The sequence below is a fragment of the Colias philodice genome, chromosome 19, assembly GCF_061535455.1.
Source record: "Colias philodice isolate Cphi_HAF_F1 chromosome 19, ilColPhil1 Martin Lab GWU primary, whole genome shotgun sequence".
Classification (NCBI taxonomy): Eukaryota; Metazoa; Arthropoda; class Insecta; order Lepidoptera; family Pieridae; genus Colias; species Colias philodice.
Window position 1 is genome coordinate 759,017 of NC_143104.1, and position 18,518 is coordinate 777,534.

At 33.2% G+C, this 18,518-nt stretch overlaps 1 protein-coding gene across 1 annotated transcript in view; it reads right to left on the reverse strand.

Moving 5' to 3' along the window:
- The window catches only part of LOC149479704 (uncharacterized), a 126,208-nt gene that overhangs the window by 36,705 nt on the left and 70,985 nt on the right, over positions 1–18,518 (reverse strand). The window contains exons 2-4 of the mRNA XM_089707631.1: positions 17,156–17,254; positions 4,251–4,423; positions 2,012–2,234 (exon numbers count right to left, since the gene is read on the reverse strand). Of these exons, the coding sequence (XP_089563757.1) occupies positions 2,012–2,234; positions 4,251–4,423; positions 17,156–17,254 (495 nt within the window). The remainder of the gene's footprint in view (positions 1–2,011; positions 2,235–4,250; positions 4,424–17,155; positions 17,255–18,518) is intronic.

Sequence of the window (18,518 nt, forward strand, 5' to 3'; positions counted from 1 at the left end):
TGTAACACTGATTTGAATACCCAATTACATTGACATTGTCTAATTTGACAGAGGGTGTAATATGACATGTTATTAAGTGTCCACACATAGCGAGCAGCCTCGCGAGGAAATCAGCTGCGAAAATGCGTATCTACCTACTTTTTTGTCATTTTCCTCGGACAAGATACTCGTCTACACTGACTGAGCTGCTTCGCGCAGCAATTGCTTCGCGAGGCTACTAGCTCTTTGTGAACCGCCTTTTTGCGGACTTTGTCTAATTGTGTGACGAGAGCCGGGCTTAATGTGATAAAGAGATGTTATGTTCATATAGAGCTGCTTCGCACAGCAATTGTTTCGCGAGGCTGCTCGCTCTGTGTGAACTGCCTTATGTCTAATTGTGTGACAGACGGTGTGACATGTTATTGGAATTTAATTAGGAATTAGGTGTGACATATGTTTTGTTACCGCTGTAATTAAATGCGGGTGAAGTTAATGAAACATGTGTTGTTTGCTTAGAATTCGGTTAATGTGACAGACAATACGATTTTAGTGTATTAATTTTTTATTACTACAATTTAAAGATTGTAGTTTCTATAAAATGTCTAATACAATTATTATATTCCGATATGGTATCGACGTATTTTACCAAATGAGTATAATTTTATTTGACAGATGAATAATTTTAATTACTGTTGTCTTTCATAACCAAAAGGTCAAATATATACGACAAGAACTTAAAACGACTTAGCTATCTAGAAATGCTAGATAATGTCAATCAACCACCTATTCACTAATCTTCTAGAATCTAGACTATTCTAAGACCTAACATATGCTAGAATTAATTATTCATTATAAGGAACAAGAGGCATGATTAGCTCTCGAGCCTCGAGACATAACTTTGTCGCAAATTGTGATATTCATATGCAAATGTTCTGCATTGTGAAACTTAATGTGTGTATATTTATAATTCATTTCGATTGTAGGATATAAATGTAGTGATATTAATAGTGGGGGATGGTTTTAGGCTATATGTATAGGTAGAGGACATTATTTATAGAACGCTGTGTCCGACGACGCTGCTTCGAAGTCCCTTTACAATATCTCCCTTACAATACCTATGTCTTGTCCTTTATTGGCGTTGCTTATATTATTGCTGTAGTCATTTTCACCTAATATAACTTTCCGAAAATGGCTTGCGAGCGAGCAACTTTTGTTGTTCTAATTTGAACTTGCGCTTAGCACTTTGCGAGCTCGAGTCGATGTCCGTGGGGTTGACACGGATGGCGCAAAGCAATAGTTGCATCTATAAAAGAAGGGAGGGTTTTTTTGTGCTTTGCTGTTCCAAATTTCTACCTAATTACTTACCGATAAAGTCCTTGATGGGTTGCGAGCCCGAGTCGATAATGTTCGTGGGGTAGACACATAGCGCAGTACAAAATTGCGTGTTGTTTGAAAAATTGCAAAAAGTGTGGGGGGCTGTTTTGTGGACTCAAAATTTGACTGGTCAAATTGGAACCTTATCACTCACCGATAAAGTCCTTGATGGGTTGCGAGCCCGAGTCGATAATGTCCGTGGGGTAGACACATATAGCGCAGTACAGAATTGCGTGTTGTTTGAAAAATTGCAAAAAGTGTGGGGGGGGCTGTTTTGTGGACTCAAAATTTGACTGGTCAAATTGGAACCTTATCACTCACCGATAAAGTCCTTGATGGGTTGCGAGCCCGAGTCGATAATGTCCGTGGGGTAGACACATATAGCGCAGTACAGAATTGCGTGTTATTTGAAAAATTGCAAAAAGTGTGGGGGGGGGGGACTGTTTTGTGGATGCAAAATTTGACTAGTCTTTAAACCTTATCACTCACCGATAAAGTCCTTGATGGGCTGCGAGCCCGAGTCGATAATGTCCGTGGGGTAGACACATATAGCGCAGTACAGAATTGCGTGTTATTTGAAAAATTGCAAAAAGTGTGGGGGGGGGACTGTTTTGTGGATGCAAAATTTGACTGGTCAAATTGGAACCTTATCACTCACCGATAAAGTCCTTGATGGGTTGCGAGCCCGAGTCGATAATGTCCGTGGGGTTGACGCGTATGGCGCAGTGCTTGGCGGCCGGGGACTGCGGCAGGCGCGCCCAGTCGCCCGCGGCCGCGCAGTGTATGTCAATGGAGATTGAGTTCTCGTATGCGCGGATTACGCGCTGTACTTCGTTCTCTTGGTACGCGTCTGTGAAGTCGGCTAGCGAGAATGTACCGTCCTGGAAGAGGGAGTATAAATGTGTTAAAGTGATATAGTATAGCGATAAGAACATATTGCAGACTTTAGCCCAAAGATTTGCACACTTTACATAGAGCGTAGTCTCGGGAACACTTTCCGATGTTTAAAATCTATAGCTAAAGTCCTTAATTTCTACCAAATAAATTGTGAAATCTAGCTATCCATGTGTGAACTTGGAAACTATCGATTTAAAGTTATGTGTCTATGTATGCACGAAAATTTGAAAATTATTCCAATTGAAAATTATAAATTTTATCATCCAGAACAAAACTGCCTAAATGTTATAAAACAGGGTTCGTTATAATAAAACTGAATTGCCTTGTAAAATTAAGTTAAATTAATCATTTAAAATTGTGTAAACCAATTACAAAATTTTATTTTAACAGTTAGAAATTAAATCCATGGCCCGTTTATCCTACCGATTTAAAAGCTAAAAACTCCGTAAAAAGTTGTCACTAAAAGCTTACGAGTTGACCCAATGCTCTCATTAGCCCACAATTTATATCTGTATAAAATTTAATTTGGAAGTTTAATTTCCGTTCCGCCTGTTTCACGATATGACAGTTTTAATTAAGCCTCTCTGACATGTTTGGGATATTTAAATCGTGTTAAAATAGTCGGAAAAATTCTTCGTTTATTTGCATATTTTAATTTTGGTTAACATTATCAAATTATTCGAGAATATTATACGTATATATATGATATAGGTATATTATGATCTAAGTTGAAAGTGTTTTACATATAGTCTGATTAGCTTACGAAACCGAATACTCTCACTGAGACTGACTGAGACGTGTTGAACTTTTATTATCAACCTCACTAAAGAAAAGGCTTTTAAAATAGGATAGATTTATAAAAGAAAAATCTTTTAAAATAAGATATGATGTTCAATCGTTATTAATTTGTTTGAATCATAATTCTTATTTCTTAGCTATACTGAATATTTCACTCACAAGTCACATCTTTATAGCAGTATTTAAACTGCACACATAGTTAAGCTGCGTTTCTGAAGCTAAAACTCAATAAGCGTCGTCTCTCAGCTAATTGCTATCTACGTTTCTGTTGGCGTACAATTTAACAGAATTCCTAACAATTTATTAGCTATTCCTCCATTTGCATTTTGTGCATTAATTCCAAGCTATTTAGATGCAAATTTATTCCACATTTGCATCCTTATTGAATTTATAATGGGTTTAAGTTCAATTTGTGGAATTTGGCCATGTTGTGTTCGGATTTTTTGTTTTGTTTAACGACTGCCTAAAATGGAAAGTAATTTCGTTTTTTTTAGGTTTGCGTTTTAAATTCAAACAAAAAATTTAAGTATAAGACTGGAAGTAGATAAAGGGAGATATTGTAGAGATCTTTGTAGAGATATAATATCATTAGAAATGTTACAGTAGTAGTATGTAATTTTTAGTGTTTTGTTGACGTTTGGTAATTAGCTCGTTTATATTTTCTTGAGCATTATATTAAATAATATATTATTGAACAAAGTAACAATGTTTCGTCTGATCTTCAAAATTTGATGACTGTATAAAATAATTTGTCTTGTATCATTTTAATGCAGTCCAGTAAGAAAATTATAAAACCTGCAATATGCTATCCGTACAATTAAAACTTCATGAACTATCACAAGAGAAATGTCAGCTCGGAGCGAATTCAAGTGGTTTTTGTGAAAGCTCCGCGATAAGGACGCTTGAGATAAAGACCTATTGAAAGTAATGGAGGCTGGAGGAGCCATCAAAGGCAGAAATCGCAAGATTTATATTTTTAAGAGAACATTTTCTTGCTGCTTCGACAAAGTTATGATTATGGAATATACGAAGTGGAAACGATTTATTGGTTTTAATGAAGCTTTTTTTTACGTGCTGATTTGCGTTTGTATAGAAAGAAGTGACATTTTTACACGCTTTTTATTAGCTTCACCTGTATGTTTGTTTGTAACCGACTTCTTTGGGCGCAATTTTGACCCACTTTAAAGTGGTAGTGGTCTTACCTGCATGATCCAAGAGCCGTTCCCAGAGAAGGTATAGCCGGCGTGGATCAAGTGTCTATGTCGGGTGAACGAGCTGAGCAGGTTCCTCATACACTGCATCAGCGTGTTCATCTGTGGGTGGATCAGGATCTCCGTCACCAGGTTCTCGGAAGCGTACTGGATGAGACGCTCGCCTGGGGACGAAATGTGCCATTATTGTAGGAAGAATTGTAAATTACATAAGCAGTTGTACTTCGTTTTGATGCTCCTTGATAGAAATTCATTGGTTTAGATTTTTAAATAAAACTTTATTCAATATAAATGATATACTAATGATTCAGGGAGACCATTTCATCCTTTGATAGCCCTGCTATCTTTGAATCATGCTTTTGTTAAATCATGGCGGGAAAAAGCTGGTGGTCCGTTGATGGTAAGCCACACTACTGCGCGGCGTTACGGCTGTAGGTAGTCCTATCCTATGTTCCCATTGTCGATTGTAGTAAAGGAAAAGTGGATATTTCTTCACTTTAATAATTTTAACTGTACTGCTTATAATATTACTTTCTAGCGCAGTAGATATCTAATAAATGGTAAGATTTGAAACCTAATAATAATAAATAAAATAAGTTTAAAAAAAATAAAACATTGCCATGAAGACACGTATCCTGTTACCCTATATAAGAACAGTAAATCACTTTCCCTCCACAAAAAGTAAAAGAAGAAAAGCGTAAAAGAAATAAGACATTAATCCTAATTCGGCCAATAAACCGAGACCATTACCCCTGACCTTGTCACGTAACAGAGAATAATGTTCACACCCTTCGGCTATCATCCCTTTCCCTTTGTTCGGATTTATGTTGAGTTTTCACCTTAGTTACTTCAAATAAGTATTTTATGTTAGAGATACGCTTTTTTTCCGAGAATTTAAGCGTCTCTTCTTCCAAAAAAGAAACAGTTTATTTTGAGATATTTTTTATTATTTTCAATTATCATTACTATGCTTCAATTCTCATAATTTTTATTATCGAGTATTATACCTAAAAACTTTACTATACTCAATATAGACGCAGTTTTCCGCGTCCGTCTGTTTTCGATTATAGCTACTGAAAATAATCGTAGTTTATATGAAGAGAACGATTTCAAATAAATAAATAATAAAGTAAATTCTTTATTAAAAATAACACAGGACAAGCCATACTTGCAATATTCAGCTAACTACCTACGTCGAAAGTTTTCATGACTAAAACCTGAATATGTACTTTACTGAAATTCAGCGTTGAAATGAAGTTATTTCACACGGCAGATATTTGCGGACAAAATAATTAGGACAGACGTTTCAACAAATTGAGTATAAATGTGGAATTCGACAAATCTCCGCAATGCACCACGACTGCTTTAGGATTCACAGACGCTTTATGTATTGTCAGCTTTTAATGTATGTATTTAGTTAGTGGTTTGTTGTATTTAAGCTTTGTAGTTTATTTTATTGAATTTGTAGTCTAAATTGTGTTATTAATAAGAATCGGAAATTCTGGCACAATATAATGAGCCGAAATAAGATTTTTATTTGATAGTATCGTTTAAGAGTCAAACAATATTAAGCTAATAATCCAATATTGTATCTTTTAATTTTGTATATTTAACACAAAAGAAAAGTACCTAGATAACAATTGCAAAACCGGGTCAAAAATAAAATTCTTGTCGAATATACATTTAAGACGATACACAAAAAAAAATCCACTGCTTGGCGGGCGGAGTCTAATAGCTCGCTATCGCGAACGCGGGTGTGCGCGAAGTCATTCTTGCAAACTCGCCGCGCTGCCGCTGGCTGACTCGGGACAAACATGTATGGAGTCGTCATACAGTTATAATATTGTTATACATTTATTCAATTGTTGATTTATTGGTTTTATTTTCTTGCTTATAAACAAATAATCTTCTTTCCAACAACTACTTAGACATTATTAATAATTATTATTATTTCGTAATGTTTACTTTATTACAAAATAATACAGGTTATAAATAATCTTTAAAATAACAAAAAATATTGTTACTCTGAAAAAATGAAATGGTAATCAATAACGCGGACTACTGAATTGATTTAGATAGAATTTGATGCTGACGTAGATATTACATCATGCCCAGAAATGAAAGGTACTATTTCTGAAAGAAGTTATAAACCCTAATTCTTCTCAGTCAAAGTCAAGAGTGGAAGATATCACTAATACAGTAAAACTGATGCGAAACTTTGGATGTTAATTTGTATATTTTTTTGTTAGTTGTTACTTAATCACGTCAAGACTACATTACCAATTTTGATAAAATATAGCTAATTGCCTGGATTTACACATAGGATACTTTTTATCCGAACTGAACACTTCTGTGGGATAAAACAGGATTCACGATATAACCTAATTCCAAGCGGGCAAAGCCGCGGTCGGAATGATATTTTTTTAAATAGAAAAATTGTTTAAAAAAAAAATACAAAATATATTGACGCATGTATTTATTTTTTGCACTCTATTATAATTGTAATTATTCATTACAAATAATCAAAATAAAATAGCCAGAACAAAGTTAGGCCCTGGTAGGGTAGGTAGGCAGGTACAGCAATGTGAGACGAACACTGGCTTATTTATACCAATAATAATGTTTTATAAACATTAAATTAAGTTTACAACAAAAATACATAATATTAGCTAATGTGAAAACGAATCAACCAATCATCCCACAACAATGAAATGTGCACACAAATATTCATCCAAATCGGTTCATGTGATTAGGAGGAGTGACTGCAGCGCCATCTTCCGGGCCCAATTGTGTTTCCAGATCACCCAGGAACTCAATTTAATATACTTACACAAAATTTTTCGAAATTAAAACTCACATTACTATTATAGACTAGAGTAGATAATTTTTGAAACAAAAAAAAATCGCAGTCGGATGAAACCCATTAGAAAAGGAGGGGAATATGATAAAAATGTAAGGAAAAATAAATTACGGTCAATCCGAGTTCGGGAAGCGGGAGGGCGGAGCTTTTAAGAGAAAAAAATGGTTTCTCTCGATTTCCGACAAAACTACAAGTCCTATAGAAAAAAGTTCAATGGCAAAGTTGTAGGTAATTAAAAGTTCTACAACTTTTGTATTCACAATTTTTTCACATAACCTAAAAATTTAGGTGAAAAATTCAAAATACCAAGTTTTTGGTCTTTTACTTCTATCTACTTCAAAATTTATTTTTTTTCTACGAAATTTGGTGGAAACTTACTTTATTATGTCCCAAATACACTGTAATTTATTTGATTGAAAATATTTATTTTTTCGCCTTATTTTGAATTAATACCAAAAAAACAACCTAATTTTCAATCGAAAAGTCACCCGTCAAAATATCAGCTTTTTTCAAAAACTTGGGGTGCCTTTTATTCATTGAAATCTCTACTTTCATATGGTGTAAAAAAAATAAGAAGTGTGCCTGATTTAGTAAAAGCTCATTATCACACTGTTTGTATGCATTTCCTGAGAACATTTACTATGGTGGTGTTTATTTTTTTTACACCATATAAAAGTAGAGATTTCAATGAATAAAAGGCACCCCAAGTTTTTGAAAAAAGCTGATATTTTGACGGGTGACTTTTCGATTGAAAATTAGGTTGTTTTTTTGGTATTAATCTATACATATAATAAAATCGTAGGAAAGTCAAAACTGTACATTGAATATTTTTTTAAAAGAATACATAATCCATGATCTATAATCGATATAGAAGCCAAAAACATAGTTTTTAGAATTTTTGTCTGTTTGTCTGTTTGTCTGTTTGTCTGTTTGTCTGTATGTTTGTCCAGGCTAATCTCGAAAAGTACTGCATAGATTGACTTCAAATTTTGCATGAATATTACTAACAGGTCGGGTGAGGCTTTTTTAAACATATTATCATGCTATCACCTCCGGGGGAGGAGCTGTGAACCTTTTTTTTTCTTACGTATTCCGTGAATTACGACAGCGTACAATCTAAAGACTCATGTTTAAATGTTGGTTTCGGGTAAGCCATGCTATTATCTAGCTTTACACAATAAAAACTATGTCATTTACGTAATTTGGGCAGAGAATCAGTTTAATGAATTTATTAGTATACAAATTTGAAACAGCGCCATCTATGAGATTTCGTAAAAATCAAATCAATTTACATGATAACACTACTGAACACAATGTTAAAAATTAATAATTTAAATATAATTATGTTATTTATTTATTTATCTCTTTAACGCATATCTTCCCTTACCTATAAGGTGCGCTTATAATTCGTGTGAATATACTACATTTTTAAAAGTGAGGGTAGATGTTTATTATTTTAAGTCAAACTAGACACCATTACAGTTAATCTAATATTGATTGTGTTCATTGGTTACATTTTTAAAAATCTTCGTGTTTTAAAAATTCGATAACGAGGCGGGACTCGAACCAGCATTCTTTAGTGGTAGAAAATTTCTATTCTTTATAAATTTATTGTTTATGAATTTATATTTATAAACAATAATACAAAAAGGTTAGTTCGTTGATAATTATTATTCCTTCATCATTTACATGTTGTAAGTAAAAATATACTTTGACTGTTAATACTTTTGTTCAGTATTTACCTATATGATTATTGCTTGGTAATTAATATATTTTCATGTCGTATACCTAATTAAAAACATAAGTTTGATGTGAAACTAGCTGGATTTATTTTTACACACTCACAGTCTTATATTTTGTGTTAATGTTAAAATAGTATTAATAGTGTAAATCATAATATTTTTTCACAATTAAAAATATTTCTTTTTTTGATGGTGTTGGCATCGAATTAAACCGCGCTGTCGTTTCGTTCACAAAAAGTGAAGTTATGAGGACCGAATATGTAGCCGCCTCAACTTACGGAAACGAGAGTAACCTGCGTTGTCTGTTAGTTATTGTATAGTCGAATTTAACGTTACATGGAAATTGGCATCTAATTATATGTATAATACTTATATTAAATCTGTAGAGGTCAATTCTGTACATGAAATATATTTCCTAAATAACTATCACGAGGTGATTAGGGATCGACACTGACGCCAAAAATTTTTGTCCGTCTGTCTGTCTGTATAACCGTTATAGAAACAAAAACTACTCGACGGATTTAAACGAAACTTGGTACAATTATTTTTCATATTCTTGAGCAGAGCAGTAACTCCATTTTAAGCTTTCGTCGCGTGTGCAACCTCAAGGGTTAAAGCTACACAGAAATCAAGTATGAAAGAAATGTTCTCCATATTATATAAAAAATATCTCCCGACATCATAATTAATGTCTATCTTTTATGGTTGAGCTTAGGAGTTCAAAGCTTTCTGATTATATTTGTCTACTAGCTGTGCCCGCGACTTCGTCCGCGTGGAATAGTGACTATGGGACCTATGACCATGGGCTCAGGGTGGGGCAACAATAATTGTTTTTATTTTCATGCTTCCACTCCCACGCCCACTCCCAGGCCCATGCCAACGCCCACGCCCACTCCCCTTCACAATTGGTACCTACCAGATCAAAGCCAGGGTAAGCGCCCCACCCAGCCCCACCGTGGCTACGCCCATGCTGAATTACTACTTAACATACAATTATTGAGTAAATACGTACTACCATAAATAATTAAAAGAATTGTTATTAAAATTTCTTACTAAACTGAGCTAAAAAACTTACGTACCAACTTATTAAAGAAAATCAAGAAATGAAATGCCTAACCTATACCAAATAGTTACTACATAATATTGTAATTAAAAATTATGATTAGTATGTAATATCGAAAATAAAAAAAGAAATGCCTAACTAATTCTACGTAAAATTTCTTTTAAATTATGTCATATTATTTTTTAGGAACCAGGGGGGGAGAGGAGCAAATTCTATTTCCTTCCTTTCTTAAATGGATGTTTTTAATAATGTATGGTGTAGCCACTGATCAGCTTAATCGATACTCAATTTTTATCAAATCCAGCAACAAATCCAAATTAGATGTTTCCTGTCTCACGCACGTAACTAAAGGCTGAAGAGAGAGAGAGGGAGTACGTAACTTAACCGTTTAGACGAAGAAAAGTGTATAGAAAAAGGAATAAATAATTTCATAAACTTCCCAACGATCTTTAAAAATAAATTATTATATCATTTTTTTCATTCCCACTTTTACCCCTATGTAGGTATAATAAGTGGATGAACCGATTTCGATACAATTTATCTAAGAACCAGCGTCGGAAAATATGCTGCCTAACAAAAAAAAGCCGCATCTAATTCGGTTTACCTGTTAGCCAGCTACGGTGCCATAGACAGACACACACACACAAACAGAAATACATAGCAGTCAAACACATAACACCCGTCTTTTTGCGTCGGGGGTTAAAAATATAATACGACATAATTTAAAGGACATTTTGTGTGGAAAATTTACCTATTAGAAGTAACCATAATGTTAATTTGACCCCGCCCCGCCTACTACCTCAGCTTACCCCCAAACCCTTGGGGAATTTTGATATGATCATCTGGACATGTAAAGGAATAACTGTAGCGTATAACAGATAAATTACGTTTTATCGTACACTGTACAGTGTACAATAGAATGCCTTAGCAAATGTTCGCCGTGATTACTTATAAATTGTCATAACTTTTTTATTTATGAACCGATTGACATGAAATAAACACTAACTGTTAAATGAAGATTACCACAATACATTAGTGAAAACCGCATCTAAATCGGATAAGCCGTTTCTGAGATTAGCGTGCACAAACATACAGACAAACAGACAAAAAAAATGTTAACTACAGTTTTGGGTTCAAGATCGATTTAATAATAACACCTGCTAATTTTTTTCTACATATTTTCATTGTACAGACATCGCTTTTCCACAATTTTATTATATGTATTGATGATGATGATGATTGATGATTATAACACTCTCAGTCCGTTTTAACTTAATTTTTATTTACTCGCATCAGTGCCACCTAAAAAATCTTTATATCGAAATTCGAGCAAAGCTAAGAAAATGAGAAATAAGAGTTCTCAAGGATCGTTAGAGGTAAGAGGCTTACTATTGACCGAAAACAACATATTGTGTTATGCCGAGAACCTGAAACCGCTTCACAACGAGAATTGCGGCTCACAGCTGACCGCGAACGGCATGTACTATCCTGTGAGACCGAAACCTTCACTGAGAGGGTATAACGTCTCACAGCTGATCGCAAATGGCATATTTTATCTCGATAATCTGAAACTTTTACTCAATATGAAGACCGATTGACAAATGATAGGGTGCACCATAATATTATTCGATCTCTTGAAGATGAACATGAGCATAAGCAATGACTAGAGTAGGGACGCGAATATTACCATTATTTAAGACAAGATTATTTGAGACAAGTACGATTAATAAGTTTGTTTAATGAAAGATTAAGAATTGAAACTATTTGGTCTCTTGAAACGGACGAATAGCGAGAGGCCCGTCTTACTGTAGACAGATTTCGACAGTCTTAATGACTTAAGAGGTAAACATAGAAGATCAATCTACGAATTCGGTGGTGTGGTCCGACAAATATAAAAGTGGGTTGGCTTATAACCTCACAATTGATTACAGATCATCTTCTGTATAGGCGATATTAACGTAGTATGTTCTTTTTGTAATGCTTTAAAGAGGAGTAAGGAGTCGGCTTTCGTTTGAAGATACACCAGAACCTTTGAAATCACTACTTTTAGAGGAACATGTGCAATCTAAACAGTTCTTAGACAATATTCGCTCTTATAGTAGTGCGTTTTAAATTATCCTTTGGTGCTCAACAATTATCAGAGGATCCTTTCATGCTTACTTTTAAGATACAAGGTCAAGTTTATCATTTGATAGGATCCCTTTTGCTTGAAGGCCAACCTAAGTTTCTTCAAATATATTTTGTATTCGACTACAACGAATAGTCGAATACAAGAAATCAATATTTCTCGAATTTAAAATATTACAATTTTTCCTACAGTAGGGCGACGAATGTATTTTCGCATAGTAACGGAGGGGAACTCGCGGGGGGTCAAGTGACGCGGGCCACGTACCACAAACATGCTTAGTTTGTTGTACCGAGCGCGAAAGAAAGTCATCGTGTTTTTAGTAAAATTACTATGTAAACTAACGTAATTTAATACTTAGGTACATATTATATAATGATGCGCTCAAACTGTTAATCTACATTTAATTTAGATTATTATTTGAATTCCTAAGTAATGTAGAATTTAAATCAAATTCACTCATGTTTTCCTCAGATTTTCGATGTCCTCCGATTTTAAGATTTTCTTATCAGAGTATTCAATTTTAATGTAGTTTATTTTTATAAGAGACAATTAAGAACATTCAAAAATAAAGTGTCACGTATTTTTTTTAAACGACGAATGACGAAAAACGACGTAATCGCGGACGAAGTCGCGGGCAACAGCTAGTTCAAAATAAGGCGAAAAAATAAATATTTTCAATCAAATAAATTACAGTGTATTTGGGACATAATAAAGTAAGTTTCCACCAAATTTCGTAGAAAAAAAATAAATTTTGAAGTAGATAGAAATAAAAGACCAAAAACTTGGTTTTTTGAATTTTTCACCTAAATTTTTAGGTTATGTGAAAAAATTGTGAATACAAAAGTTGTAGAACTTTTAATTACCTACAACTTTGCCATTGAACTTTTTTCTATAGGACTTGTAGTTTTATCGGAAATCGAGAGAAACCATTTTTTTCTCTTAAAAGCTCCCCTCTCCCGCTTCCCGAACTCGGATTGACCGTAATTTATTTTTCCTTACATTTTTATCATATTCCCCTCCTTTTCTAATGGGTTTCATCCGACTGCGATTTTTTTATCTTTTCATTATTTTCAAAGGCTTCTACCCCAGTCTATGAATATAAACCTGTTTTAGTACTAAGCAATTTCCCGCACAGGTGTAGTAAGTATAAATGAAATAAATATCAACATCAAATTCTTTAAACAACATACTTATCTACCACCTACTAAGAAATGTAATTCTTGAAATTTTTTCGTATTTTTTTTAAATATAATACTACTCCAATGAGCTCCTGTTCCATATCACGTCCGCCATACTTCCACTAAGTTCACCATGATTTTTTATTTCTTTGCACTTTGTTGCTTTTTGCTAAAAATGGAATCATGCGATAAAACCAGTAGAACGTTGATAACATACATTTTTGACTGAATAAAGGTACTTACGAAGGAGTGGGTTCACATTGTGAACAATCAGTGGGTTTATTTTCCTTCTGGATTCCGGATTTCTGAAAAGATTATCTATGCTATAAATGAAAAAAATCTTACACATTCGTTATGTACTTAAAACAGGGGTACATATCAAACATCGTCTATAATACAAGTATGTATCATCAAATTTAAAATAAAACCAACTTCTTCATTAATTTGTTCCAATTGTAAGCATTCTTTTTTCTCCAACCTTTATGTTTCTTCTTCTTATTTTCTTTATTGTCCCCATTTTGTCTTATCGTGTTGTCACCCTTTTTTACGATTGCGCGAGCGACACAAGTTCCCCGTGTGACGGCCGTAGCGGGAATGACTCGTGCAGCGATCGGGGTAGGAAGGTACAGGGCGGCTCTCGCTATATTGGCTGGTCGCGCGCTAATTTCAAGTATTTCTTGTTTATTTCAAAACCATCGCATATTTCAAAATTCTAAATCGGTAGACGTATAGGTTGTATATTTTATAGTTAATATCCAAAAAGTCGTAACTTTACGTTTGTTATTTTGAAGATGCCAGAGATTATAAAAAAATAACAATGAGAACTTTGTATTTTTTTTCTATCGAGAAAATATCATGGAATCATGTTTCTAAAACGGTAGACGTATTGTGTTACTATTGAACTTTCTTGTCAAGAATTTTCATCACGACAACTTTAATAATATAAAAATTACGAAGGTTTGAAAAGGGCCGTAAATGTTAGAAAAATTAATTCATCACCTTAACGTCTTGCAGTGGACGTCCTGAAAGGCTGGAATGATGATGATGTTGACGATATATAATTGATCCATTGAAATGTTACATTTTTTAGGCCTGACCTTGAGTTTTTTAGAGGACGCAATTTTATTTTTTTGATGTGTAGGGGGGGTCAGTGTGAAGCTAAAACCAAGTTTGTGGGGTCGCCACCCTTGTCCCATGGCCGCCATCTTGAAAATAGCGGTTGAAATGGTTTTAACGATATATCTCTTTAACTATTTATCTGATAATAAAACAATTTTAACATTATTTGTTGCAAATCAAATTCTCTACAACTTTGATTCAGTAAATTTTTGTCGTAGAACTATAAATAAAAAAGTTATCAGCGAAAATGTTCAGAAATTAGAGCTATTTATATTTTTCAATAAAACTTTTTTTTATCATTTTACGAAGAAATGATATAAGACTATTTTTGTAGATTGTTTTTCGAGGAACAACTTTTATATACAACATTTTTTCATTACGTCAATAGCTAAGGTTTTACAGCGCTCAGAAGTGAGTACTATTTTTCAGTAGTAACTCTTTTCCCAGACTCCACAACATGTGTGCTTCCATGCACACTGCAGAACATTTCAGCCCTGCTTTTCGACGTAAAAAAAAACGCACTTCCAGACTCTACCTCCTGGGTTGTGGGGAAAAGATTCAATAATTAATTATTAATAATATTGTAAAATTAATTATTAAAAATATTATTATAACAAAAATAAAATAATTACTGGTGACAAATTATTATTAGTACACACATAATATGATCGTATTCTGTATAGTAAAGAGTACTTAAAATAGTACTCATTTCGGATGGCTGTAAAACCTTAGCTATTTACTTAATGAAAAAATGTTGTAAATAAAAGTTGTTCTACAAAAAACAATCTACAAAAATGGTCTGATATAATTTCTTCGTAAACTTATAAAAAAAAAGTTTTATTGAAAAATATAAACATCTCTAATTTCTGAACATTTTCGCTTATAACTTTTTTGTTTATAGTTCTACGACAAAAAGTTACTGAACCTGAGTTGTAGAGAATTTAATTTGCAACGAATAATGTTAACATTGTTTTATTATCAGATAAATAGTTTAAGTGATATATCGTAAAAACCATTTCAACCGCTATTTTCAAGATGGCGGCCGTGGGACAAGGGTGGCGACCCCACAAACTTGGTGATAGCTTCACACTGACCCCCCCTACACATCAAAAAAATAAAATTGCGTCCTCTAAAAAATGCGACCCCAAATGTAACTTTTCAATGGACCAAATTCTCTTTGTAAATTCTAATTATAGAAAGTTACACGTTTAAAGTATCGTAAAGAAAGAAATCTCCTTTAATTATAAACAACTTTGACAGCCTTACGTCGCAAAGGCTTCAAACATTTTCAGTTAAATCGTGACATTTCGTGAACGTCGAGTGTCGCGGCACACGTAGGTTTGAATTTTTTCCACATTTTTCGTCATCCAGTCTTTGGTAAAGAATTTCATAATATTCGCTGCGCAATTTAAATTTCAACGTTGGTTACTCTCTGGATTTAGAGTTAAAAGTGTGAAACATATTCTTTCATGTTTAATTTTTTAGTAACGTTATTATAAATAAGTAGAAATCTGTTAGAATTCTGACACAGTATTGTGAATTGTACAAAAATGTTTAATTTATATACTTACAACTAAAGGCGTATAATCTCTAAGACGTTTATCTCCCAAAAAATGTAACATTTTTTCTTACCTGTTTATCGTAATATTTCCAGCTGGTTTTTTTCCAAAAAATTAAGCGGATTTATCGTCTAAAGTGTAGAGAATATTGAACAAAAGAGCCATTCATCTTACATAACTGGAGCGTTGAGATAAATTTCAAGCTCACTGAACTAGTCTGAGATATTTCGTGAATACCTAAAATAAATTCTGTTTATCTTGCCTTGTTTATACGGAGGGATGGTAATGCAAATAGAATTGTTTAGTACCTACTATATATTTACTGTTATACTGGATAATTATAATGTCTGAAATTAATTAGTATACTTTATCGCTTGTCAATAATTATTGTTAAAATGGCGAAGGTTCGTCATTATTTTTTTTTCATATACCCAAAGCTTTGAAGGAAATTTATAAAGCATTTTAAATTGAAAAAAAGTTGAATTGAATTTAGTTCACGAAATGACACGTATTATTTGCTCATTTTTAAATACCTACTTGATTTAAAAAACAATAATACCAATTCGTAAATTAAGTAGTTAAGTACGAATTGTATCGGTCTAAAACGCACAACATAAAATTATATATAGCTGTTTGGTCCCTTAATGTTTAAGAGTAGTTTAATCCATTTTTCGTACTAAGAAAATGAGGATAATCCGATTTTCCCGAGTAACTTGTACATAATTAAGCGATCTCAAGTAAGGTTTTTACCCTTGTAAGTATATTACGAAAACTCTGAGATTTGGGTTCAAAGGGAGAATAATTTTCGTTTGCCTTTATTATGTATTCTAATGAGGTTTTTAGGATTTGGGATTATTACTTAAACGAATTAAAAAGTAAAAAAAAGGTAGAAAATTGTATCGTGATTTTACTGAAAAGATCAATTAATATCAAAGGTAATTCAAACCTCTTCTGATAAGAAAATCGAATAAACACTTCGATTTTTTAACTGCTTGCTATTTGTCGAGTAACTACAGATGTGTCAAATTTAATTATTATGTGTAATATGGATGGATCTATTAATTTTTTTTTGATCAACTTTTATTAATTACGGTTACCTTATAAACTTGTATGCCCCAAACATTTTGAAAATCGAAGAAAACTGATCACATCGGGGGATTTGCAGCCGTGTTGTTTGATTTACATTAGCGAGTTCTTCAAATATTCATAAAATTCTTTAAAATATATTATTAAATACGTATACATACCATATCTGGCTTCCTCCCCCTCGGGTGCCTGCGCCGTGAGGGTAGCCAGTTCCTTCTCCAAGTCGACCTGGTGTTCGCCAGAATCCCATGATAGCAGGCCTGAAACAAAAGTTAATATGTATTCAATGGGTAATGAATCTTGATTGTTAAGCAATAACGTCTCTTTTGCTTTGAACACGAACTTAGAAATAACTCAATGAAATACGCTGTACCGTGTACGTAGATGTTAGTAATGTTTAATTAAACACCAAAGACCCAAAGTGAAGGTTTCATTTTGTAATACCTACGAGTAAATAAAGTGCATTCTGTAAGCTTATTTAAAATAATTAAACGTTTTTGGTGTACCCGAATCGTCACCAAAATAACGTGTTTGAATTGGTTGCGTGTTTCATGTATCTTATTTATTTATTTTAAAATACAAACTATTATTATCTTTTCAATATTCACCGCAAATCTCTCAATACGGTTAATTGATATAAACTCTTTTCAGTTAAAACTAATCGTCCAAATACAAAATATAAACTCAATAAATGGAACGTAATTTGTCACATAATAATATATGTAATACATTCAACATAGAAGTTACCGAAGTCAAACCAATTATTTGAAATACTTTTAACCCACCCATTATTATAATAATAATCAACCCAAGTTTCAGCTTGTAAAACATAAAATGTATGACACAATTGGTCAATCCATTGTACAAGTTATCAAGAAGCTACTTGAGTTCAAACTACGCCTCAAGCTACAATAAATATAGAGTTTTATCGCTCCGGGACAATCTCCGTTATTACATCCTCAAGGGAAGTTGCCATGGCAACGGTGTTCCAGAACATTCTCGTTTATTCCAGGAATATAACGGTTTGAATTGAATTTGAAATTGTTGTTTTGCCATTTTATGGGATTAGGTTAAATGTTAGTATAATCTGTGATTTCAGTAGGTAAGTATAATATCGGTATAATAATAATATTTGTAAAATTTATTGTTTATCTGTGGTAACAAAATATTGTCTCTGTGCAAACTGGCGCCATGTGTGTACTTTCCTTACACTGTAATTAAAGATGTCTGCGCAACCATACCTGTGTTTTATTAATATTTGACTCATTATTTTTCATTCCACAATAAGCCATAAATAAAGGAATAACTTTGTTGTTAGGGAATTCTTACGAATCTTAAATTGGATTATCCTATTAATATTATAAATGTGAAAGTTTGTATGGATGTTTGTTACACTTTCACGCAAAAACTACTGAACCGATTACAATGAATTTTAGCACACATATAGAGAATAACTTGGATTAACACATAGGATAGGTTTTATCCTGGAAATCCCACGGGAACGGGAACTATGCGGGTTTATCT